We start from the raw sequence: 27,192 nt of genomic DNA, 5'->3' as shown, positions 1-27,192 counted from the left end.
TTTTCTTTTTGTACTGTTCAACAAAAGTTTTAAAGTACAAACTTGGACCGGGATTGTTTTTTCTTCCTGAGTTATAGAGCACATACGACTCCAGTTCAAATATCGTAAGCTTGATGATACCACGTAAAAAACGCACGAATGTTCTATCACTATTCACTAATTTCATGAAGATTTGCGTTACGCACCACATCACCGACACCAGAACAGCCATCACAGGAACTGGCAGCCATTTTGAAGATATAAGTGTGCCATTTTTGTTTTTTGTTTTAGCAGGACATTAGGCCAAAATGCTGTAAATTAATTAAAGTGAATGTATTTTTGAGGTGGTTTTTTTTTACTACATTCTATCATTTTACCCACATGGACACTTTATAGCAGCAAAACAATGCAAAATGAGACCAAACAAAGAGTGAATAATAGGACAAAATCATTTTAAAAAAACACACATCGGCCCACTAGTAAACAACACAAGGTGATGAAGAGCCATGAATATCTGTAAATATCTTGAATGTAGGTCAGCGTTCCCCAAACTTGGTCCTTCTCCCCATGCAGTGCTCTGCACATGTTCAGCTGTAACACACTTCATTGAACTCATCACCTCATTAGCAAAGCCTCCATGACGTTCAGAAAAAAAAATTCGGAGACGGTATCACACTCAAATATGCAATGCACAGTGGGGCTGAAGGAGCAGGAAAAAATATTTGGAAAAACACAGAGGGAAGCTGATGCCAGGGAACTTATTTCAAGACCCTCCCTTGAACAAGCTGTTCCTGTCAAAGGCTCCTCTTCCTCTTGAGTCCACACGAGTCACTTCACTGAATCGATTGATCCGCATCCGAGCATGTTTACACACAAAAATATTATATTCAGGTCTAATTATGGCTCTTTAACTTTAACTTTTTTATTGCTCAACTCGAAAATAATAAATTGTTTATGTAGAGTAGCATCTAGCGTGTTGCTAGGAAAGACCGAATACGGTTAGCGACAGCTAGCAATGAAAAAATTATCGTTTTGAAACTAAATGTTATTTTTCAAATAATAAAAAAAATCATAATTCGTATGATTAAAGATACTAAAAAACCTGAATGTTATTTATTATTAATATTTTCATTATTATCTTTTCGTAATAATGGTTCTGCCATTGAGTGACTAAAACATTACTTTTAGAAGACTGCATATAATTATAGTAGTCATATTAATAATGAGATTATTATTATTATTATTATTATTATAATTGGAACAATTATAATGTGTTATATGTGTAATAAATAGTGTTTATGTGTAGGTTTGTATTAGTAAGGGTAATAAAGTTTTGCAAAAAAAATCAACCCAATTATGAATATGAGTCAAATAATAATAATAATAATAATAATAATAATAATAATATTTATTTATTGTGTTTATGTGTACGTTTGTACGTGTAACTGCAATAAAAAAATATTTTAAACAAATATTTAAAAAATGCACCAAGTTATAGAAATGAGGAGTGACAAAACCTTTAATTTAAACTGCAAATAATAATAATAATAATAATAATAATTATTATTATTATTATTATTATTATTATTATTATTATAGTTTTTATGTGTACCTTTGCAGTAGTATCTGTATATTAACTTTATTAACTTTATTCTTTAAATAAATAATTAATATTCCATTAAAAAATATATATAAATAAATAAATAAAGGAACTCTAATAAAGTGAAGTTTTGAACAAAAATAAATAAATAAATATCTCAAGTTGCATCTGCAAGAGAAATGAGTTGGGAATCGATTGGGAACGACTCCTCAATCGACTCCTTCGGAGCGAATCGAACTGTCGTGCGTTTTTTTTTTTTTGTTCCCCCCCCCCCCCCCCCTCAGCGCGCGTGCTCCTCCTCTGCCCCGCGTCTCTAAACGGCGCTGAGGCTCCGCGCGCGCACTGCCCCGACCAGCAGCAGCTTAGCGTGCACGCGAGCGGACACATCGCGCTCCTGTTTTATGTTTAAAATACAGGGATTTTCTTTCTTCCTTTTTTTATTTTTATTATCACATCCGAGACGCCGCGTCGTGTCTGTCGGTGAAAAGGGATTAAAAACAAACACGGACTTGCTTTATTGTATTTTTTGTTGTTGTTTTCGAGGGGGAAAAGTTTTTTTTCCCAAAGTCGCTCGCGCACGTTTTTTTTTTTTTGGGTTTAAAAACTAAAAGGCGTCTCGCGCAGCAGCAGCACGCGACGTGACCGTTGAAACTTTTTTTTTTTTTTTTTGCCGCTTCTCTCCGCGCTGCCTGAGGAACCCGAGTGAGGAGTCAGTCAGGAGGTGGACGGAGAGAGTGGGGGGGAAAAAAAGCTTACAAAGTGTCCTCGAAAGTCGAGTTTGGATAGTAGGAAGCGGGTTGGAGACGCTTTCGGAGTTTTCTGCACTCGTTTTGCACGTTTTTGTGCGTTTTTTCCCTTGCGGCGCCTTTGTCCTGAAAGAAAAACGAGGCGTCGTTTAATCGACTCCTCCACTTGACTCGGCTCCTTCGACTCGACTCCCCTTTCCATCACAGCCGAGAAGTTGCACTCGATTCTTTCAACTCGACCCGACTCCCTCCATCACAGCCCATAAGTTTCTCTCGACTCTTGGCGACACTTTTCAGCGGCTTCTCTTTATTTCTAAAGTTGTTCCCAACGAGCTGGATTTTCACCCGTAGTCATGGACAGGTTGGATTTCGTTTCTAAGGATTATTACTGAAATACTGGGGTTTTTCCCATCTTTTTTTCCCTCCATGCTCCCCGAGAACTGAGCTACAGCACGTTGTTGTTTTTAATACAGCGAGCTACAGTTCCAATTTTTTTGGTGGGATTTTAGCGCCTGAAAAAACACATTCGTACAAGCACACACACGCACCCAGAGCCAACATGCCGCAGTTGAACGGGGGCGGAGGAGACGAGCTCGGGGCGAACGACGAGATGATCTCGTTTAAGGACGAGGGCGAGCAGGAGGACAAGACGGCAGAGAGCGTGTCCGCCGACAGGGACCTGGATGACGTGAAGTCTTCGCTGGTGAACGAGTCGGAGAATAACAGCAGCTCGTCGGATTCCGAGGTCGGTCTTATGGCGAAAATAACAATTATTATTGTAATTATTATAATGGTGATAAAAACGCATGCGCAGAACGAACCCGGGATTCGGCATTGTGTCCAAATGACCCTCGCGCGCGGGCGCGCACCAGCCTGACGTAGTGCGCGTGTACGCGAGGTCGTCATGGTGACCCGCAGCCGCTCCTGTTTAGGCTAGTACACTAGTATGGATTTCATCTATTAGATTGAATTGGATTAGATTGAATGTGTAGATACCACAGGATTTCTTTCAGGATTAGATTGGATAGTGATCATGTAGATGGAAGGTGATTTCTTTCAATGTTTGAATAGATAATGAACATGTAGCTGGAAAGTGTGCTGAAAGTATGTGTGTGTGTGTGTGTGTGTGTGTCTTTCCCAGTCAACCGAGAGACGCCCCCAGCCTCGCCCCGACATAGAAAGTTACGAAAAAGCCAGAGAGTGTTTCAACGAAGGTAAGTTTCTGGTTATTTTCCCCCTCTGGGGGTCTTTTACACACTGTTCTCTTCCTCCATGACACCATTTGGCTGTAATTCTTTCCCTTTCCCCCTCTGCTCTTCATTTTCCTTTCACAAAGCGCTGAGGAGACAGCAAGATGGAGGAGGCCTTTTTAAGAGCCCGCACTACCCGGGCTACCCGTTCCTTATGCTCCCGGATCTGGCAAGCCCGTATTTATCGAATGGGGCTCTGTCTCCCACCGCCAGGACCGTGAGTTACCCCATCACACACACAGTCATCGCTGCACACTTTTCATGAGCTCACAGCACATGTTTCTAATGGTCCGTGTTGTTGCTACAGCACTGGTCATGTTTTAGACTGCACTTTAAAACTTTCTTTAAAGTTCACACGGTGTATAAAGTGAGCACCCACTACTCGTTCTTACGATGTGGGACAGTGCTTATTTGCCCGTATCGACTTTTTAGTCTTCCGCATGCACACAGTCGTTTGAGAGGTCATCCTGTAAGCCCGTCCGTCCGATTCGGCTCGCATGTGAATAGATCCAAAAGAGAGAGGGAGAAATTCCACATAATGTTGTGTTATAATACAAACTGATTTGTTTGTTAGGGAGCTGCGTCCAAACTAACGACCGTTAGCAGGTCGGCTGGCTGTTACGTGTATGTAAACTTTAAGCGTTACATAAAAGCCTCATCTAAATTTCTTCTGCGTTCTTGCAACCTGCTTTCATTTTACTTCAGGGACAATCGAAAAGGCGTTTTTTGTATTGACTCAAACACCCCGTACAGGGCATCGTGTACATCAAGGCGGGTCAGTTTCTTTATTAGAACACTGCATTTTAGTTGGGGAAAAAGATACCAGAGTATAAATGCATCATTTTGCATTTACATGTGAAACTAATCCAGACTGAACAACACTTAAGTCTGGTTAAGGTGCAAGCAAACTAAAGTTGCCTGTGGTATTTGCAGTTAATGTGAGTTATGACTTCATGTTTTATATCCGGAGTGATTTAGTGACAGGACCCTGGTGCCAGACTTTCTCAGTGTGTCTTTTGCTTGGCCTTCATCCTCGTGTTTGTGTGTGAAATGCTTGGGGGATGGAGCTAACACCATACCGAGCACACTCCGAGTCAGAGCTGCGCGACGTTTGCCAGCAATTAAGTGTTAAACAAGCAATTAAAAATGCTTGTTTTTTTTTTCCCAGCACGAAAATGAACTCGGAGGAGCGCTTTAGACAGAAAGGTGAATTTCCACTACGCTGAGCAGAAACACCCGTGTACCAGAAATTTCCGCGTCTCCTCTTGTATATATCGCCGTGTACAGAAGTGAAATGTTGACGCTCACCCAGTCCACAACTGCTGTTATTTTAAATCCCTTGGGTGTGTTTTTTTTTTTTTTGGTGTTGAAATAGTGGACAGTTGGCTGAAAAAAGAAAAAAGAAATTTTTCTAGTGCCAACGTTCTATTCGTGTGTGTGTTTGGATGGTTTTGTCTTTTGCAAGGCGTCAGGTTCTGGATGTTTGTGAAACCTCAGATGCCTCATTTGTTCGAGTTTAGCGTCGTGTTCTGGGAAAGTTGACCAGCCCTTTTTTAGCTCGTGCACTGGCTTCTTTCAGCGTCGCTCGCAAAAAAAAAAAAAAAAAAAAAAAAAGCTCAGTGGGCATTCATGTCAGGAGAAAGAAAAGGCTCTGCAAAAAAAAAAAAAAGTGAAGCCTGCTTTTTATTTCTTCCCTTCCCTTCCCTTCCCTTTTTTTTTTTTTTTTTTTTTTTTATGTAAACTGCAAACCATTTCTTCTAAATCTTTGGGTTACGCCACTATTTATTTCAAACCCGCAAATCCTTCTCCTTGCCCTGAATTCCAAATGCGTTTTGATTGGAGGCAGCCAAGCATTTGACTGAAAAGTACCCCCCCCCCCCAAAAAAAACACACAAACACACACACACACACACACACTTCTTGTTCTTCTCTTGCTTCTCTTTGCCAAACTCCAGCCTGTTTTTTTTTTTTTTTTTTTTTTTTTCTTCAGTTTCTCTCATTCTGCCCCCTCCCCCCTCCCCAAAACGAACCATTCCCTCCTCTCCTCTCCCAGTCCTCTCCATTCAATTACTGAGGCGTTAGGCCAGCATTGTTATTCAGAGGGGGTGCTTGATGGCTTCATTGCGCCTCTCCGTAGGCCCCCATTAGCGTAATGGCCTCTCCTTACGCACTCGGTGCATACCTTTACAGAGATCCTCTATTGTGCCTTAGCATATACAAGGCTTTTTTGTAAGCTCTATCACCAACCTTTAGTCCTCCTCTTCTTCCTCGTTTTCTTCTCCAACCTGCACGTCCGTACTCCACTAATACCTTTGCATACTTGAAACGAAGTTAATCTAGACTTTTTTCCCCTCAAAAGGGTTTTATAGGGTTTATCTCTGCGCTCTTTTGCATATCTGTTAAACACGTTTGCTAGGCTGGATCAGACATCAAGGCGGCGTCAGAATGTATGTAAACTAAACACGGGTGCACTACGAAAAAAAAAAGAAAAGTAAAATAACTTAATTGTATTATCGCCAAGACGTTTGTGTGAACTTATCAGATTTAGCCCTAGGTGCAAGTCAGGGGGATGTGTGCGTGTGAGGCGGACAAGCTTAGCCTGTCAATCAACACCTTCTCCGTCTGAGCCGTGACTCAGCCGCTCGAGCAGTCAGCATTCTTTACATATTTACACACCAATCTTAAGCCGGGGCCCGCTCACTCTGACACACACGCAGCTGTCAAAATCCCACCAGGACCTTTCCAAACAAACCGGAGGAGGCCCACTGCGTCTCAATTATCTGCCCTCCCAACCCACCCCCGAACCTCCTCGAATGCAAAGTCCCTATTTTTTAAACAAACGCACAAATACGCATCCCGTTGCCAGGAGGATAAGCGGTAAGTCCGCTCCGCTTCCCCCCGTCTCATCTGGACTGCATGTAAGTGCGCATGCTGTTCTCAAAGATCGTTTCGGGACGTCAGACTAAAACTTGTGATGGTTGACAGACAGAGCTGTTTGTTTGTTTATTTATTCGTTTATTTTTAAACCCGGGCGGCTTGGCTTTTGGGCGGCTTTTATACAATCTCAGCAACCGAATTCGAAATCAAACATGAGTAACAGAGGAATGTTGAGAAATCCTCATCTGTTCAAGAGGGAGGGGCTTGGAGCAGGTAACGGATTAAAGGAACATGGCCGCAGACGACACTCGAGAACCAAACTGAGGTTGAAGTGTACAAAAACTCTGGGAAGTGATACCCTTGTGTGGATCTCTTTAATATTTCAATTGCCACAAGTTAGTGTCTTCTCTATAGAATCATGACACTGTATCTTGGGGAGATGTTCTGAGCAGCATATGTAAAAAAAAAAAAAAAAAAAAAAAAAAAACAGGCAAATGAGTGGGGAAAAAAAACTTGTAAAAGGCTGCGGTGTGTCAGAGTTTAAAATACCTGTGGGAGTTTGAGCAGGAATGTAAATATTGAGGCGTTAAAAGAAAAAGGCCATTATTCTCTCATAACCTCTCCTTTCACCACCCCACGAGGAGTTTCAGAGCGCGTCATTGTGAACAAATCCTGGCGCTTTAAAGAGGACAGCACTGGTTTTACATGCACGCAGGTGTGCAAATACGACCGCAACATGACTCTTCTTCTACGCTAATATAATGTGGGTTAAAATACAATGTCGAGGTTTTCAGCTCCTTGTTTAAAAGTTCAATTGCCCGTCTCGTTCACGTCTTGGCAAACAAGTTCACCGTCTTTCCCTAAGCTGCAGTGCAGGACAATCTGCACCGATTCAGACAAGTGTTCATGTCAGGCGTTTCATTGTACCAATGTTTGGAGACAAATCGCCTGAAAAATTAAGCCTAGTTTCATTTTCAGTTTTTTCACAATAGGTTCTTCTCACATGAGTGTGTTTAAAATAAAATAATAAATACATTTATAAATAAATAAAATAAAAAGGTGTGTGTGTGTGTGTGTGTGTGTGTGTGTGTGTGTGTGGATAAATGTATGAAAGGATCCTATTGTAAAAACATATATATTTTTTCTTTTCACCCGTGCTGAGATTTAAGAAGTGGAAACGGCATGGCATTCCAAGACCCGCCCAAACTGACTCACTCGTTTTCTATCCTCAGTCTACTTTTCACACAGGCTTCGTTTTGTTTACGTTGTAGACAAGATCGTAAGCAGGCATAGAGAGGGAGAGACAGAGATTTGTTGAAAAGAAAAGATTTGTCTCGCTGAGTTCGAGAGTGAGGTGCTTGTGCTCAGAGGAGTGCAAGAAAAATCCACAAGAACTTGGTCAGTTGAGTTTTATACATGTCTGGTGAAGAACCCGCAGCTCGTCACATGTAAATAGTTCACAATGAAACACTTCGGGTGTGCCGCTTTTCGAAAAGAATCCAATATGTGGTGATGGGGTGATGTGAAGTCTTCGTTGCACAACAAAAATTATACTTTTATGTCTAAACTGTGTAAGCTGTTACTATAGAAATGATAACATACTAGAAAAGGAAGACTCTGGTAGCTGAAAGCGGATCAACACAGCCTGTCCAATCGGGATCGAAAATTCAGCATGTTGCCGTTACTGTAACATGAGTGATACATTTCTCCTGGTCTTCGCTACAGTGTGTAACCGCGGCTTTAGTGCTTCGGCACCCGCATTTGCAAACAAACGCAGCTCGGTGGAAAAGTCAGCCGCCGTGTTTAGTCTGCAGCGGTGTGGGAGCACCGGCCAAATCACTCGCTTGTTTCTGCTCTGAATACAGAGCTGTTTCGCAAACACCACACCTGTACAACGCTGTAATCATGGCTCCCAATTCATTTCTTTTCCTCCTGTCCTTCTCCTTTTTTACAGTTTTTTTTTTTGTTTGTTTTTTTGTTTTTTCAGTGTGAGGGGAAAATCTTCGGTATTTTATTTATATATATATATATATATATATATATATATTCCTGTTTAATCTTTGCCCCAGAAACACACCACTGCCTTCTTTATCTTTCTATTGCCTCTCTGCTATTAGATATTCCCTTTATAGTCCTGCACAGCTTTTCAAGAGCACGGCCCTACAGGAGGGATTCGCCATCACTCTCTCACACACCAACAGCTCCCATCGTCCTGCCACGTCCTTTGATGTTTTCAAGGAAGAGAACGTGTATAAATTTATTTACTCATCAATTTATTAATCTGAGGCGGGAGTTTTATAGAAACACCACTCGCTTATGGTACTCCTCATTCGGGAGAGTGCGAGTCTCTACTGACGTTGCGTGTGGGGGTGTCCGCGTGTTTTTTTGTTGTTGTTGTTTTTTTTTTCCCTTTTCCTCAAGCTCATGACTTCCTCATACCCTGATTGCTGTTTATGGGCGTGTATATTTCCCGCTCTCGCCCAGAGCACCGTTTACCTGTGGAGAGCAATTCCAGTGTTCGCCTAGCCCTCACACAATTATTATTTTACAATTATTACCCGGAACGCAATAAAGCCCAAGGTCTTCCTATCTGGTGATGCCATCAGCATGAAGGAAAAAAGGTTGTAAAGTGCACATTCATGTTGTTTCTGGTGCAAGAAAACGTTTCCCACCTCGCAGCTCTTCCAATATGAATCCAAAATAAATGTGCTACGCTCTTAACGGCATGCGTGGTAAGGACACGTACTGGCCCAGCATGCGAGTTGTGTATTTCCGCCTATAGGGGTGTGTGTGTGTGTGTGTGTGTGTGTGTGTGTGTGTGTGTGTGTGGTGTGGCAGGGATCATGTGTCCACTCCGCCTCCACTATCGTAGATATCAGCGCCCCTAGGCCCCAGACGCCCAGGTTTAAACCCCCCACCCCCCCCAGGGAGCAGGAGGGCCAGGGGGTAGATCTATCTCCACCTCCACGGTGCTGATAAGACCTCTCAGGCTTGATTGATTGTGCACCCTGTGTTCCCCTCTCTACCCCCACCCTTCTTGTCCTTGCAAAAAACATCCACCTCCTCCACCTCAGCTGTGGCGAGGGCCTCAGGGGATGACGTGTGGCCCCTCGCTCACTCTCAGTCCTGCGTTTTCTTTCACGTGTAGAGGCATCTAGGCTCTTAAAAAACCAGGGCACTAAGTGCTAGACTCCAGGCTAATAAAACCGGATTGTTCTAAATTGGGGAGGTTGAGAGAGGGAGGGAGAATTAGAGAGAGAGTGAGAGAAAGAGAGAGGGAGAGGGAGAGAGAAGAGGGGGTGCACCTCCTAAACAGAGCTTCATCAGTCTGGTATTCCAACCATATGGTTTTAGTTAAAGCTTAGCAGAGAGAGAAAGTGTGTGTGTGTGTGTGTGTGTGTGTGTGTGTGTGTGTGTGTGTGTGTGTGTGTGTGTGTGTGTGTGTGTGCGTGCACGCGCACGTGCACGCACAGTGGGGACAGAGTCTGAGAGATTTAGTCATGATAGGAAGCTGGTTTTTAGGTGCTGCAAGATAGCAGATTGAAAGAAAGGGCCTAAAGCAGACGCCACAGCACCGATAACTGAGCGAGAGCAGCCAATACCAGCCCACCAGACCCACACAGACGGTCACGGAGTCCGTGTGCGTGTTTAAAAGAACGGGTGATTACACAGAGAAAGTGGTTTGCTCTCTTAACCACTGGCATGCATACAGAAAACAAGGACATGCATTAAACACACACACAGCACTCCAGCCGCGTGCAGATTTAAAGCGCCGCTGCACTCATCTGACAATACGCCGACTGTCAGCAGCGTGTGTGAAGGAGATAGGATTCCCCTGTAGAAGGCACGGGGGCGAGGTGTGTGAGAAGCCGAGGTGTTTGTCGTTCGCATGTTTCCTCGCTCACTTCGAATTCTCCAGTTATTGTGTTGAGATTTCTTTCTGTTAATCCTGCGCTCATACACGCCGTTTCATTCAGTAAATCTACAAACTGCTCTGAATCTGTGATGATCTACGGTGTGTCTGAGGAGAGAGTGAGCAGTGTGGAACTGAGGGTCAGTCCATGCATATGAGATTTATACTAGTGTTTCTCTATGGAGGTTCTCATTGCTGCAAATAAGAGATCACGGATCTTCCTTTCGTTCAATCTCCTGGCACCTTCCATTTTACCTGCATGCAACTGGAGCTATACATTTGGATTAGGAGTGATGTCAAGTGTCCGATCATGTGACTGGAATCAGACATTCTGCGATTCAGCCTGTGGGATGGGCCTGATTTACACAAGTCCTGAAGAACACAGTCTCTTTTTTCACACACGCGCACACACTTGTCACCAGCGACCTGTGTAATAGGTCCGGACGTGTCTGGCACGCCGAGCTCCTGTGTTACGCCAGCTGTCATCACAAACCTGCGCACACGTGACTCCACACTAGCTTCAGTTTGATTTGGACGATCCTTCGAGCTGAACCGAAGGTGTGTGTTGTTTTAGCGAACATGGATTCTGTGTGCGAGTGTGTGACTGAGAGAGTGTGAGAGAGAGAGAGAGAGAGAGAGAGAGAGAGAGAGAGAGAGAGAGAGAGAGAGAGGTTAGGCTGTAGAGACTAAAAGTCTGTGTGTGTGTGTGTGTGTTGGCAGGAGGAAATCTGGCGCTGAATGGGCTCTTTGAGTGCCTCAGACTGTAATGTGTGGCAGGACAAAGGCCTCAGAGCAGCAGCTGAGACACACACACACACACACACACACTTTTGCACTGTTGCTGAAGCTAGCGACTTGAGCACCATGCGTGCACACTCTTATCATTAGCACATGTTCTGTATTATGAGTAGTGCATGATCAGGGCTCAATGTGAAGTGTTTTAGGTCAGGGGTGCCAATACTTTATCAGTAGCTTAAAACTAAGCACTGTTGAGTGAGATGTTAATCAAGTGAGGGTCTGGATTATAGTGTCTTATTGTGTGTGTGTGTGTGTGTGTGTGTGTGTGTGTAGGCTTAGCAGGTGTGTAAGTTGTATATTTGCTGCTTTATGGATTTTCCATGAACAATGCTGCTTAACACATACACACTACACAATTCCTGCTAGAATCCAAACTGTCTCATTCTCTCTCTTTTTCTCTGCCTGTCTCACTCTATCTCCATTTATCTCTGCCTGTCTCTCACTCTACCTCTCATTCTGTCTTTTTTCTTTACTGGTCTTACTTTCTCTGTTTTTCTCTCTGTCTTGCTCTCTGCCTGTCTCACTCTGTCTTTATTTCTCTCTAACTCTCTCACTCTGTCTATTTCTCTTTTCCTGTCTCACTCTGTTTTTCTCTACCTGTCTCATTCTGTTCTGTCTACCTGTCTCTTTTTCTTTACCTGTCTTACCGTCTTGCTCGCTACCTGTCTCACTCTCTATATTTCTCTCTGCCTGTCTCTACTGCTCGTCTCTCTTTTTACTGTTTTACTTGGTCTCTGACAGTCTTTACTTTCTGTCTCTCTCTTATTTTACTCTCTTACTCTGCTTCTCCATCCTTGTTTCACTTTGTCTCTGAACTCTTATTTTTTTTGTTTGTTTGTTTGTTTCTCTTTTTTTTTTCTTTCTCTCTCTCTCTGCTTCCATTTCAGTTTTTTTCCCTCCTTTTCTATCTTTGCCCCCCCCCTTCTCTCTCTCTCTCTCTCTCTCTCTCTCTCTCGCTCTCTCTGTTTTGTGTGTGTGTGTGTGTGTGTTGTGATAAGCCTCTCGGCCCCAGTGCTGAATACTCACTCTGTGAGACTAATTCAGGGTCAAAGTCTCTCTGTCATTTAATCGCTTTTGTTTGCCCACACCTCAGACTTACCTACCTACATACACACACACACACACACACACACACACACACACACACACACACACACACACACACACACACACACAGGACCATCTTTCTTCTGCACACATATATACACACACCACTAAGTTTCTGGTTAGATGCCACTCATTGTTTTTTATTTTTTTTTCTCCCTCTCTTGAGGGTGGAAGGGTGAAAGGTCATGTCTGAGGGTCACAGGCCTGAGTGGGATTACTGAGACCTCTGCCTCTTGTGTGTGTGTGTCTGCTTGATGATTGACACAGAGACTCACTTTTCTGACATGTTAAATATTTACCTCTCACCACATAAATACTTGCGTTAAATCTTCTTTTGCTTCTTACCTTTTTTTTTTTGGTTGTTTTTATACACATTTCTTTTTTTTTCCCTCTCTGTATCCTTCACGACTTTCTGTTCCACACATTTCTATACTTAAAATCTTTGATTCGGAGCATTATTTATTTCACACACTCCCCCTCACATGCGAAGAACATTGTTAGGGTTTTATTAAATAAATTTTTTCCAAATTTACCCTCAAATGTATGAGGTGTTTTGCGTGTTCCTCACAGCGTCTCAGTGCCCAAGACATGGCTTTTCTAGACTGCCTCATTTCTGCGGGAGGAAGCCTGATGAGGCTGATGAGGAAAACTGTCGTTTAATGCCAAGCATGCTGAAGGCCAAGCGAAGTGCTGTTTTTTTTTCGTAGGAACTTGCTGAAGTTCAGGAGTTTGTAAAGAACACTGGGGCTGTGAGTAATAAAACATGATGCTGTAAAGCCACAGAGTCAATATGGAAACTGTCCTGAGGCTGATGCTGCGCTTTCTCTCTCACACACACACACACATTTTTCTCTGCACTACAGTGTGTGTGTGTGTGTGTGTGTGTGTGTGTGTGTGTGTGTGTGTGTGTGTGTGTGTGTGTGTGTGAGGACTGTTTCATATTAGTGCAGAACTCCCAAATTATAAAGCAGGCTGTAAACCCCCCTCCCCTAATTGCCTGTAACCCCCCCCCCCCCCACTTCTCAGTGCTCGACTTGTTCTTTCTCCTCTTGCGTAACCAATCTGAATTTGTACATTTCATTCATCATATTTTTTTTTTTTTCTCCCTCCCTCGTTTTTACGCTGCTGCACGTTTTCAAGTTGTATGTCCACCAGAGAATGCACATCTTTGGGGACATTTTGAGGCTCCCCTTTTCTATTTCCAACCTTTTCTCTTTTATCTCACCTCTTTCTTTTTTCGTTATGTCTCTTTCTTTGTCATTCTCTCTCTATGTCCCACCCATTTCTGAAATGATAAATAGTGAAGTTTGATATGATTTTGTGTCTCTGGCCACAGCTCTGTGTTCAGATTGCTCAACAGGGTTTCTGTTGGGTTTAAAAAAGTCAGGGGGAAAATAAAAATTTTAGGCCTTACAAAGTCTTCGATTCTTTAAAAGGTCTGAACGCATTTTAAATAGGTCTTAATTTTCTGATGTCTGTTTAACGCACCTCTAACCTCTAATTGAAATGCTCCCGCAGCACAAGTTTTTGTTTGTTAGTTTCTATGGTGGTGTAGTTCTTTTTTGCTAGTCCACATATAATTTACTGTATTACTACTACAAATGAGACCAACACGAAACAGCCAATCAGATTTCTGTTATTAGCGAGTATCTCTCTCGTATTGTACCACAGACATAAAACGGATAAAAAATTTTTCAGCTATGGGGAAGTGCGAGTTTAGCGAAACTTGGCTTGAAAAAAGAATTTAGGGCTCGGTTAAGGCAAGTTGCTAACAACTCATTTGTGTGTGTTTTTGATGTGATATAAGTCTCAAATTTCATTCGTAATGGTCTTATAAAAGTCTTAAAAAGTCTTCAATTCACTGTGAAACCTGCAGAAACCCTGTGTCAGAGAATTTCGGTGGGTTTTAAGTCAAGTTTGTGTCGGTGTACCCATTCAGAGTATACTGTTTGTATACTGAGTAATTCTGGTTGTTCCGGACCTGTAAGTTTTACATTTATGGAAGGAGTCTCCAGTGTCAGGTTTTAAGGCTCAGTCACAAGTTTTTCTTTTCTCCTTAAAAAAATGATTTGCCTTTAATAAGAGATGATTGACCGGAAGGTCGAGGATAGGATTTCTGTCAGTCCAGGAGAAGGTGAGGTCAGGGCAGCAGAAGCAGCATATTTTATGAGACCCTCGTGCCGCCAGACAGCTGACGCCACCGTGCTTTACAGCTGTTTACCATCCTGACACTGATGAGTCGCCTGATCGCTGTGTGCTGAATGCAACAAGGCTTCTGTTTTCTTCTGCTTTGGTTTTTTGTTTGTTTGTTTGTTTTTTAGTATTTGAAAGCAGTGATTGATTTTTGGTTCTTGGTGTTTTGCTTGACACCAGTGCTCGTAGATAAAATTCTGAGTGGTGTTATCCGAAACACAGCCCACACACGCAGAAGGTCGTGAGGCCACGCCCACTCTTGGGAAGGTGAAGCCTCCTTGTGTTTGTCTTCATCTTCCTTATCTCAATTTTGCCGAGTCTCTGTGACCCGTACAGCGGTGTCCAGGTGTGGTCCTACACACACACACACACACACACACACACACACACACACACACACACACACACACACACACACACACACACAATCTCGTGTTTGCTTCTTTCATTGCACTCTAGATCCTTCCTGTTTGCTCTGCTACGCCTGAAGGACTCAGGATTTTGGGCCTAGTTCTAAAGGAACAGTCATCTGATCATCTGAACTAACTCTTGCTATAGTGTGTGTGTGCGTGCACGTGCTGTGTAAGGTGTCAGTTGTGAGGCAAAGCCTGAACAGATTTAATGAAAGGCCTGAGGCCCTCGGAGCTGAAACTCTGCGTCGCAGAGCTGCATGATACATCCAGCATTTTCCCAGCGCTGCCAGGGTGTCCCACATTTGGAAATACTCAGTGTGTGTGTGTGTGTGAGGGAGAGAAAGGGGGTTGGTGGGGTGGAGGCTCTAGGCAAAGATGGAGACATAGATAGTGAGAGTCTACACACACACACACACACACACACACAAGTTTAATTCTCAACAAATTCTCATCTACACAAACAGCGTTTCACAACATCTCTCCATCCGTACACACTGCATTTCATCATATCTTCATACATGTGTAGCATTTTAGAACAAAGTATTACCGCACATGATCAGCGTTCCTACATCTCCATACACACACACACACACACACACACACACACACACCTTTAAACATCCCTGTGCAAATACATCATATCTTGCTCCATACCAACAATCTATTTTGAGTGTTTTTCCAGAAACATTTTCTCTACTTTGTTCTCTCTCTCACACACACACACACACACACACACACACACACACACACACACACACACCCCTTCCTTTATTTGGGAAATATTTGTCTGCACAAGACGTCCAGTTCCCCATGCTCTCGCCGTCTAGTGATCTGCTACACGAAATGTTTAAGCCCTTTAATGCGTCTTAAGCATCAGAGACAGAGGTGCGTTCAGCCGAAAGTTTGAAGAAGAAAAAAAAAGCTGACTGTAAGTGATGGTGAGGTGGAGCTACTGTTTAAGGTTTCGCCTTTCCACACGAAGGTGTAAAAATATAAACCAAATAAAACGTATTTATAAAAAACTAAATCGCAAAGTCGCCACACACATTCAGCATGGACAAACACAAACAGGTTCTTACGGTCATGTCAGCACCTGTATTTTAAAAGCCTCTTTGTGAGTTTTTGATGCTGAAAATGGCATTTCAGATCCTATGTTTTGGAAAGTGTGTGTGTGCGCACGCAGGCATACGTACGGGGTCGAGTGAGTCTGAGCAGGCAGGGCTGGAGATCTGGGCCTCTGTGCGCGCTCACACTAAGCCATCTATAGACAGCTGTGGGACGAGGGGGGGAAGGGGTTGTGTGTGTGTGTGTGTGTGTGTGTGTAGAAGTGGGTGGGTTCGTGTCAGAGGGGGCTGTGGAGTGAACACAATCACTGCTCTGTTTTCATAAGACTTGTGGTATGTGTGAGCAGAAACAAATGTGTTTAATTTAGACCTCTTTTCTGTTCCTTCCACCCCTCCACCCTCTCTCGCTCTCTCTCTCTCGCTCTCTCTCTCTCTCTCTCTGTGAAAGGGTTAGTTTAAATGGTGGCTCTCTTAACACAAGCTCTTATTGAAGGCCTGGCACTCACTCAGCGCAGCCAGATCGAATTTACTCTCAGGCAAATATTTATTTTCTCTTTTTCAGCCAGAGAAAGGCGGGGTTTAACTTCTCTCTCTCTCTCTCTCTCTTTCACTCTTTTCCCCTCTCTCTCTCGCACATCGAAGTTTACAAGTGATTATTATGCCAGCGGGCGAGGCAGGCTGTCTAGTTGCCAGTAGTAACCCCATAACCAACGCAGCCCATAATTATCAGCGGCAGCTCGTCACGTGGCCGTAAAAAGAGAGATGTGGGATTTATTTATTTATTTTTGGAGGTGCGGGTTTATTTTTTTGTTTTTGTCATAGTTTACCAGAATGTCTTTTTTTTTTTTTTTTTTTTTTTTTTAATGTTTTTTTTTCTCCCTGCTGTAATGGCTTAACCAGTGAACACACAGACGCATGTTAATGGTATGCCACTGTTGAGGCTTTACAGCCAGCATCCAGTCAGCCGTTTCACAGCGTCTGGTTTTTATTATTTAAAAGAAGGGGGGAAAAGTTTGGCTAATTGCTGGATAATTCGCTCGCCCTCGCCAGCCGTAAAGGGCCCTGTGGCTCCGAGAGAGGGTCAGTGGACGAGTTGCATGTGCACTCGGTCTGTTTTTGGCATTTTTGTTAAAGAGGGCGACAGAAAGGTTGTGCTGAAGGGGGAGGTGGTGGTGTAATCAGATCCCCAGGTACTGAGGAACCTCACAGCGGCCTGGTAATTGACTTAAACAGTATGACCAGCTTTCCTCTGCCCCCGGAGAGAGAGAGAGAGAGAGAGAGAGAGAGAGAGAGACACACACACACACACCCCTCATTATTTACTGCTGCTTCTAATTACGTGCAAGGTTTCACTTCAACTGTTGTTTTCCACAACACAATAGCTCACTTATTCTATACTCTAATCTTTCAGCTGAGCTCTCTGTCTCCTTCTCAGTCTCTCTCTCTCTCTCTCTCTCTCTCTCTCTCTCTCTCTCTGTCTCTCCTGTTGCTGTCTCTCTGACTCCATCTCTATATCTCTCATTCTTATCTAATCTCTCTTACTCTGTCTCTTTCTTTCTATCTATCTTTTTATCTCGCACTATTTGTCTGTGTCCGTCCAATGCAAATGCTTCCCCCTTTTTTTTTGCGTCTCTCTCGCTCTCTCTCTTTCGCTGTATGCATACGCGTACACAAGAAACGCTTCTTGTGCAGCTGAAGCAGGGTATGAGGACGCCGCTGTTCCTCAGGAGGAAGTCGTAGATCAGGACAGTGTCACGGCCAGATTTCAGCCGTGACTGGGACAAGTGTGACAGCTGTGTCACAAAAGCGTCCGGCTCCATGCACAGACGGGGCTCTGCCCCACACACACACACACACACACACACACACACTAGAGAGAGAACATGGAGGAAAGCTTTATAGGCTAGACGGATTAACCAATCCCCCTGTGCCCAGGAAAATCAAAAGCATGCGATAAAATATTGCTCCAGTGGGAATTTTATGTACTCGTTAATCCCAATTAGCATCCTGGAAGTAAACGAGGATGATCACGGCTGCAAGATGACACGGCAGAGGAGCAACATGGCTGCTTGTACAGTTATCTTGTGTCTTTTGAGTGCAAACCTGAAGAATCGAGGGCTTGTCCAAGCAGCAGCGACTGCTTCCTCAGCGCCGAGGCGTGCATGTGTTTTTATAGTGCTTTCTTCGGCAGAACACTAGTTTTTCTGCGAATCAAAACGTTTTTTTTGGCCTGTTGCGAAGATATTTAGTTCTACTTTTATGGTCTCGCTGTGTGTCGATCATTTCACAGTGTTTCTCTCTGTTTTTATTGTGACAACACTTTACTTCCTTTCCTGTCCTTTTCTTTTTTCACGCTTGTGCTCCGAGTGTAGACCGAAGACTTTGGCTGTCAAGTATTTAAAAACAAATCTCTCTCATACACACACGCACACACTCTTTTCCTCAGCTCTCACCCTGATCCCTCTCCACTAAGAGCTCTATTGTGCAGTAAGAGGCCTACAAGCCTGTCCTGGTGGGGGGGGTCGGGTTGCCACAGAGACCGATGCACTTTGTCAGGTTGACCTTTAACCCGAGTTTTTAGGGCTGTCAGGCGGTGAATGGAAAAGCGGTGAGGTCACACCGGAAAACACTTCGGCGAAGGACGAGGCGAGTAGTTGTAATCGTTGTACAGGAGCAGAGGCGCATTGGAGCCGAGAGCGCAAATAAAAAAATTAAATTGGGGGGGGGTTCGTCTCACCCTGCTGTGTAAACAACTCTTCAGCCAAAGCAAACAAACGTGCGCATCAAGTCGACTGGCTGTTGGATGGCGGCTGAGACACAGCCACGTGAACGATTTGAAGGCAAGACTGTGTGTGTGTGTGTGTGTGTGTGTGTGTGTGTGTGTGTGTGTGTGTGTGTGTGTGTATATAAACTGGTTGTGAAGGGTCATCGCCTTACTTTTTGGTCACGTCTGTGTGACTGAGCATGATAGCTGCAGCATTCTCACTGTAATTACAGCCCCATTAGCATGCTCACGTCCCCTATTTACCTAAGAATGCCCTCCGTAATTGTTTAATTTGCCACAAATCACGAACAATAGAGCCCGGCCGGGGATAGGTGGGGTTACTTCTCTCTCGTCTCCCCCCTCCTGGGCGCAGAGCCGAGTGTGTGTGCATGCCTGCACTAACAGGAGGTGTAAATGAGCAGCATAAGACAGGTGATGGGGCTCCTGACAATAGGCAGACACACAGGGCAGCGTTAGCGTTATCAGCACCGATTAGCACCTTAACACAATCACCCGCAGGGGGGCCATTTGGCATCCACAGGGGACCTTAAATGAGCACCACACACACACACACACACACACACCCCAGGTGATTGACATTATCTTCTGGGTGTGTTTGTGTGCCTGGGTATGGAGGAATGGCTTTGAATGGGATGCAATAATTTCTTGTTCAAAATGTTTTTCTTTTTTTTCTTCTTTTTTATTTAAGGGGGCGGGTGGGAGGAGTTAAGGGGTAATGGGATAGAGGTGCAACACACACATGCACAATGTGGTCATTTTAAAGACAAAGAAATAATGGAAATTTAATGGAATGAACGTTTGTGTGGTTAGAGATAGTGTTTGTGTGTGTGTGTGTGTGTGTGTGTGTGTGTGAGTGAGATACTTGACTTGAAAGTTTTTACAATAGATGAGTATAAAGATCTCTAGCAAAATGGCAAAAAATGGGAGTTGTGAAGTAAGGAATATTTGAAGAATTAAAAACTTTTTTATTTTTGTAATTAATAAAAAAAAATATATATAAATAATAATATTAGAATATTTCTATTTAACAAATAAGTCTTCAGCATAATGTAATCAACCTTTTCAAAAAATAACTATATAAACCTTGTTGCAGGCGATGCTCAGAGAAGGATGTCACTATAATCATCACTAATTTGTTTATGGCCAAAAATCTTAACCACAATTTTAGTTTCTGGAGCGTGTACCGTTAACAGAATAACGTCCTGGATTGAACCGCTCCTCTGTGCTGACATGCCGGGGGTGGAGGAGATAGCGGCAGCCACACGGTCTGACCCGAATGCGTTATTCCTGCAACAGTCAAACTTCCTCGTCAAACTTTCTAGCTCAAAGCGTCAGAGTCCCAGATTGAGTCTAAACGGAAGCATGTCATGTCACTCACCCTTCTGTCTATTCGGGCAAATCTGTCCTTTTAAAAAAAAAAAAAATTATATATATATAAAAAATATATTTTTTTATTTTATTTTTTTTTTTTTTATATCTCTGTCTGTCTGACTATTTGCCCTCACATCTGCCTCCCTGGCAGCCATCTCTCTCCCTCTCTCTGTCGAACTCATCTGAGCCTACAAAGCTTTCCTGGCTCCTCTGGTCTCCTCTCATCTCGCCTCGTCTGTCTCGCGCTTCATGAAAGAGGCGGAACAATCAGTGCCGAGCCCGCTGGCACTTGCCGAGCCCCGGAGCATATTGCAGTATTCTCTCTGTACAGAGAACCAAAGGCACTCGTCTGGCACAGTCCTGGAGAGCCTTTCTCCACCTTTTGTACAGCAGCGGCGTCCTGGGCAGCCCTCGTTACCCTCCGCGAGCTCTGTCTGATCTCACAGGCCAAACAAGCTGCGCTAGATGACAATTAGAGAGCGGGAGACTGATCAGACGCAGCCTAGTTCTATATATACGATATTAGCATTAGCTGTGCTCCGAGACAGCTGCGTGTGGAAATCAGGATCATTCCAAAACTGCTGTACCAAACCTACTGCTCATAAAGGGTTATTCTGGGTATTCGTGTCGATGGAACATGGCTTAGCGGCTACACAGATACGCTCGCGAACACACTTAATTTGTGTAGGACGACAGTCTGGTAGCTCAGTGGTTAAGGCATTGAACTTTGAATCTGAAAGTCACAAATTCCTATCCCACCACCACCAAGCTGCCACTCTGGGCCCTTGAGCAAGGCCCTTAACCCTCCCCTGCTCAGTTGTAAGTCACTGCATAAGGGCGTCTGCCAAATGCCATAAATGTAAATGGTAGCTAATTAACAGCCGAACAGGAGAATGCTCTCAATTTCCTGCTTTTTATTGAGGCTGGTTTGGGATGCTCTATAAAGTATGATGAGCAGCCTACCCCCATGTGGGGGTGGTGTGTGTGTGTGTGTGTGTGTGTGTGTGTTGGGGGGGGGGGGGGTCCATGCCAGCTCCTGTCTGCATTGTTTATACTGAACATGAGTGCACCTGCAAAGCATCAGCACTGAGCCTGGAGTGCAACTCCTAATTATCCCCAAACTCTCTATATACATTTCTCTCTCTTGCTCTCTCTCTCTCTGTATCCGTTTCTTTTTGTCTCTTACAGTCTTCCTATCTCGTCTATTTTTCTCTCTCTTTCCGGAAATAGATTGTGCTGACCAGTGCTCTCATTTTTGTGTGTGTGCACGCCTGTCAGCTTGAGGACAGTTTTAGTGGCACCGGTCCTGGCCTGCTGCTCTGTTTAGACAGGCCCGATGTGCTAAGTGGACAGGATGCCCACACATAAACATGTGCACACACACAAACACTCCTCAGGCTGTGCGCTTCTGGACGTTCCTGTGCAGGAAGAGCTGCAGTAGTGTTGGACGTTCTTGGTGTCCAGCTCTCCTTCTTTCCTTCTCATCATCCCTCTTTTGGTCCTTCTCATCTGTTTTCTCACTCATTCTCACCTTCTCTCTTCTTGGTTTTTTTTTTTCCCACTCCCTGATTCTTTTTCTATTGCATCTCTCTCTCGATATAGCTCCATCTTTCTACATATCTTGATCTTTCCTCTCTTGTTCTCTTATCTTATTGTTTTTCCACTTATTAATCAGAAAACAACTGCAGAAACAAGTTTATCCAGAAATAGTCAAAAAGCATTAATGATAGTGATTTCGTCTCTCTCTCTCTCTCTCTCTCTCTCTCTCTCTCTCTCTCTCTCTCTCTCTCTCTCTCTCTCTCTCTCTCTCTCTCTCTCACTCTCACTCTCACTCTCACTGTCTCTGTGTGCCATTGAGCTCTGATGTCAATCCCAAGAATTTCCTCTCATTTCGGATGGGAACGAGAGGCCCACATTGCGTTTTCGCTCTCTCTCTCTCTCTCTCTCGCTCTCTCCCCTTCCCCTCTCCGCTGGCCCCCCAGCTGTCAGGAAACAATACCCTGTGCCTGCTCCAACAGACCTCATTCCTGAAAATGTTTTTCTTCTCAACCCCCCTCCCTCCCTCTCTCCCTCCCTCCCTCTGTCCGCTCTTCCCCTCTGCTCCGTAATGCCTTTTCCATTTTTAAACTTTGGGCCGTGTAAACTTCCTCCGTCAGTGTCCAGCAGAGAGAGAGAGAGAGAAAGAGAGATGGAGAGAAAACTCCACAGCTCTAAAAACCCAGCCGTGAAATCACTCTGCAAGATATGACTCCAGATCTTCTTTCATTTCCAATTAAACCTCCTATTTACACTTTTCACCTTCATTTGACCCTTCAAAACCGGGGCCCAGCCCCTGGGGGGCCACTCAACACATCCGGATAAATGATTTCAGGATCACTACCGATGATGTATGCTTCCAGTACCCGAGTGCTGTTCTGTTCGGTCTTATAAAGGTTTCGTCGCCATTAGTTACGCACAACAAGGTGGGCAAAGGTCATGGATGTGCTACCTCGATGCACTCTTCACATTATTTATTATACAGTGAAAAGCAGAGAGAGAAACAAGTTTCTTTAGTGGGAGCACAACGTTTGTACGGGAGTGTGTGGATGTTTTTTTTTTTTTGGGTGAGTGGGTGTATGGGGGGGGGGGTTATCTGAGCCATCGGGTAAAAGAATTTTCCCATGAAAGTGTAGCAGTGTCGAGTTTCTTCTCTATCAAATGGTTCGAACACAAGCAACGTTTGTATACTTTTTTTTTTTCCTCTCTCTCTCTCCCTCGCTCTCGTCTTCCAAACTGGCTCTGTTTAAAGCATGCGAGGAGTTATCTCGGATCGTGCGTGTTTGCATTCTGCCGTATTTTTGGCTATGTTTTGTTTGTTCGGGTGACAGCGAGTGAGGTTTGTCAGACCTGCCGCAAAGGACGACGGGAAAACCTCCTACTAAGCGTACACACACTCGCGCACACAGACTCGCAAAGTTCTTGGAATGGAAATTAGCTCAGCACAGCCTGCAGTAATCCGTAAGAATATGGGAGCTCTCGCACAACAGCTTTTTATTAGTTTTAAATCTAGAGGAGCAGCGGGGAGAAGGGGGTGGGGGGTGGGATGTCAGCGCGCATGAAAATCTGCTGTATCCGGCCATTAAACTGATCCGCAAACCAGATGTGCCTGTGTGAGACGAGCCTCGAATCCACGGTCCGAGAGAGGGAGGAAGTAAGGGGGAGGTCGAGGATTTGGAAAAGGGAGGGGGGGGGGGTAACTTTTACAGAGAGATGGTCGTCAGTCTTCAGGAAAAAAAAAAATCCTGGACACCTGGAATGCAGCATGATGATGAGGAAGATGATGAATTTAAAAAAAAAAAAAAAGAGGTTGTCGCAAGGGATCGGTCAGGAGGTCAGGGATATTCACCAGGGCATCGTCGGTGAATCCGAGCTCTCACCGCAGTCCCGCTTTCCCAGCACTCTCTGTGGGATGTCCTCCCAGCTGTCTCTCTCGCTCTCTCTTTCTCTCGCTCTCACACACACACACACACACACACACACACACACACACACACACACTCTGTCTTTCTCGATGGGATCCCACAGATGGGCTCTTGTAGAAACACATTCCCCGACAAACACCGATTTCACACTTTCCGCTGTGCTCCCATTCCTCACGCTCACTGATGCTGACACACACCTGCAGGTGTGTGTGTGTGTGTGGGTGTAAATGCTCTCCGTTGACCTGTTATTTATGAGCTTTTCCTGGGCCGAGCGTCACGTGCGTCACTCAGTCATCTGACATCAGTCTACATTAGACACGCAGATCATCCGATTCCGATAAACAAACGTGCTGAGCTTCTCAGGAACCGAGCAGACGAGATCTGGGCCACAAGATACCGTACACCATCCGGTTCGCACATGGTTTTCACGTTTCACTCACGTTTGTTTGTTTGTTCATTTGTTTTTTGTTTTTTATTTTGTCCCACAGTATCTGCAGATGAAATGGCCTCTACTGGACATGCCAAGCTCGGCAGCGCTGAAGGACTCCAGATCACCCACACCAGGACATTTGGTACATACATACATACATACATACATACATACATACATACACGCACAAACGTAACTGTTTTGTTTACCTGACGTGAAAAAAAATGTAAGCTGTGCATCATGTAACTCCTGAAACTGGAGACTCCTTCCTTTAATGTTTAAATCCATATATATCATTAGTGCATCATCTGCTGTTGCTATAGAAATGTGCACGCCAAGAGAAAAAAATTTTAAATCCCCACCTCGGTTTGCCACATAACTAATTTGTTTGGCTGATTTTCCCCGTCTCTCGCGGATAGCACATAGACACACTAACTTATAGGGAATTGTTTTTATGGAGTTTTATCTTGAAATAATGAAATTTAGTATTAATTATAAAATGAAGTAAAATGTTAATACAGTACTGTATGCATAAAATAGCATTTTTGGGGTCGCGTCCGTTTAGGGTTCGTTTGGGTTTTCGTTTATTGCAGGCGGTTTTGTAACATAACCACCGCGATAAAAGGGGGAATTACTGTACACTCGTGCAGGTGCGGTCAGACCCTCCAGGTCAGAGGAGGAAGTGCACAGTGTTAGACCTTTACTGGAGTGAGAGAGCCGAGGCAGGAGTTTAATCGAGGACAGCCTAATCTCACGCCTCGGCTTCAGCGAGGACAGAAATAGTTTTTTCTCAATCCCCTGTTAAAGCCACTCGGTAAGACTTCCTGTTTGAGGAGGAGTGAGTTGTGTTTGGCGCTTTATTAAACCCTCACTCTCAAGGTTCGAACTTTTCTTTTGCTTATTTTTGTTTGTTTTATCACTCCATGTGATGTGATACACTGCACGTTCTTGTAGTACAGAAAGGTGGGATTGATGAGCAGGCTGTGTGTGTGTATTGGCAAGAGGTTTTCTTCGGGTTTCACTAGATTTATCGCCTACACGCCAAACCGAAAACAGAACTCTCAGATGGTTGACGATAAAATACAGATTTTGACAGAGAAGCAGCGATTCCCGTCTCCATCTGTCTCTTCGAGTTCATTGCTGAGCCACACTGAGCCGAGCACTTGTGTGTGTGTGTGTGTGTGTGTATGGAAGCTGGGTTCTGGGCAGTAGAACCGGTTTGAATATGAGGGCAGTGTGAGATAAGAGCTCTGCGGTTATAGACAACAGCATAGCGTGATAAACAATCTGCTCGACCAAACACACACACTACACTTGCAGCATCACGTTTTCATTCCAGACCACATGTTTATGGTTATATTTCATTCTCATAAAAAAAAAAAAAAAAAAATTATTGTCTGCTTGATGTGTAACATGATGCGTCAAAAATAAACACTAATCTGTCTACAAAACCTATTAAGAGTTGTATACATGGAGTTAAAACATACATACTCAGACATATCTTACCATTCTAATGTGATAAAACGCGTCACAATGCGATTCAGAGCTGATCTCAGTGATCATCATATCTTTTATCTCAACAATTTCGAACTCTGAGGGCAGATTGGAACATGCCGTCTGTGATCCTAAAATATCACGATCTGAAAGTCTAGCACTAATATTTTAAAAAGAAATAAATCATAATGACCAAACGGCCATGTTTGTGGGTAATGAGAATGGTCCTCACAAGCATGAAGAGATACGTGTTTCACTCCATGTTATATGTACATTTTTATAGGATTTGTATACAAATAATTTTGTGTATTTTATGCATCATTTGTATTTTTATGCATCACAAAACTTTATTTAAATACTTTTGTGCTTTTTATTTATTTGTTTTATGGTAACTCTATCTTGAGAGGTGAAAAATATTACAGGATGCAAACCATGTACTTCAGAAATTCTGTTAAAAAGATGCTGTGCATGACAGTTCAGACGCTTTGACCACACCGTGGCGTAGTCGTAAACCACGCTCTCAGTAGAGCCTCAAGCTACGCCTCAGTTTAGTTTGGCGAGAAACTTTTTATAGCACAGACACGAGCCACTGGGTTGATTTATTTCTACATTTGCGATCGATCTGGATGTTTTATTGCTCTGGAAGTCTAATTCAGTCTGACATTATTTTTTTTTTTGCATCTCTCTGCTCATGTGTTTGTGCTCCACTCAGCACTTGAGATGGAGAACATCCCTGAAAAAAATAAAATAATAAATCATCCATCGCAAATCCTGTTGCCGTTATTCTCAGCTGCTCGACCCGAGCTTCACCTCAGCACCACACCATGAGATCAGTCCCGAACACACTGCCATCTTTGTTCATGCCGAGCCGCTATGCTTTTACCGTCCTAATCTTATATCTAATGTTATAAAGCGCGCCATCACGCGTGCTCGAGCAGGCACGTGGGACGGTGGTCACTTTAGCCGCAGATGAATGGTGCGTATTGAGGGTTCGGTGTTTAGGCCCTGGGGTTCGGCTTTATCTCTCTCTCTTCGTTTACATAAAGCGCAGACACTAAGCTCTTTCTACCTCTAGTCGAAACGACTCAGCCTCCGTGGCAACGGGGAAGTTTTCGAAAACCCACCAAAATATAATTAAGGTTTTATCTTGGCTAATAAGCCAGGAATATGGAGTGAACGTGCATTAAAAACCGACCAAAATCTCGATTTATTTTTTATTTATTACACAGGGTCCTCAGCATTTTGTTAGCGAGCGTTATTGTTAGATACGTGTGTATATGGGGGTTTGTTGTAACCACTAAGCACTAATAACAAAAGTGAGGTGTTTTCTGGTAGCTACATCTTGTGGTTAGGGTGGGTGTGTCCTCCCCTAGCCCCACCTCCCATTTTTTGCATAATGTTTTGCCTAGTTACGCCCACATGCTAGATTACGCCCTGGCTGGTTAGCTAAACGGGTAAACCCCCAACGCAGTGTTTTTCAGGAAGCTCATATATTGTCAGTTTGTCAGGCAGTAATTCCCTGATCACGTCGTAGCCCGAGGCCAAGAAGCTCAGAGGAAACGGCTAAAGTGCTTTAGACTAGTTCAGCCCTAATGAGAGGTGGTGACAGGCGTGAGCGTCTCTCTCTCTCTCTCTCTCTCTCTTTCTCTCTCTCTCTCTCTCTCTCTCTCTCTCTCTCTCTCTCTCTTACACACACACACACACACACACA

General features: G+C 43.9%; 1 protein-coding gene across 1 annotated transcript in view; it reads left to right on the top strand.

Moving 5' to 3' along the window:
- Positions 1–1,880: 1,880 nt before the first annotated feature.
- The window catches only part of tcf7l1b (transcription factor 7 like 1b), a 37,085-nt gene continuing 11,773 nt past the window's right edge, over positions 1,881–27,192 (top strand). Inside the window, exons 1-4 of the mRNA XM_083554239.1 lie at positions 1,881–3,070; positions 3,467–3,539; positions 3,662–3,792; positions 24,046–24,129. Coding sequence (XP_083410365.1) covers positions 2,885–3,070; positions 3,467–3,539; positions 3,662–3,792; positions 24,046–24,129 — 474 coding nt within the window. The 5' untranslated portion in view covers positions 1,881–2,884. The remainder of the gene's footprint in view (positions 3,071–3,466; positions 3,540–3,661; positions 3,793–24,045; positions 24,130–27,192) is intronic.

Source organism: Silurus aristotelis, assembly GCF_946808225.1.
Source record: "Silurus aristotelis genome assembly, chromosome: 11".
In the NCBI taxonomy this organism is placed as follows: domain Eukaryota; kingdom Metazoa; phylum Chordata; class Actinopteri; order Siluriformes; family Siluridae; genus Silurus; species Silurus aristotelis.
The sequence above is the reverse complement of the archived record's forward strand: the minus strand, read 5'-3'. Positions and strand labels throughout refer to the sequence as shown.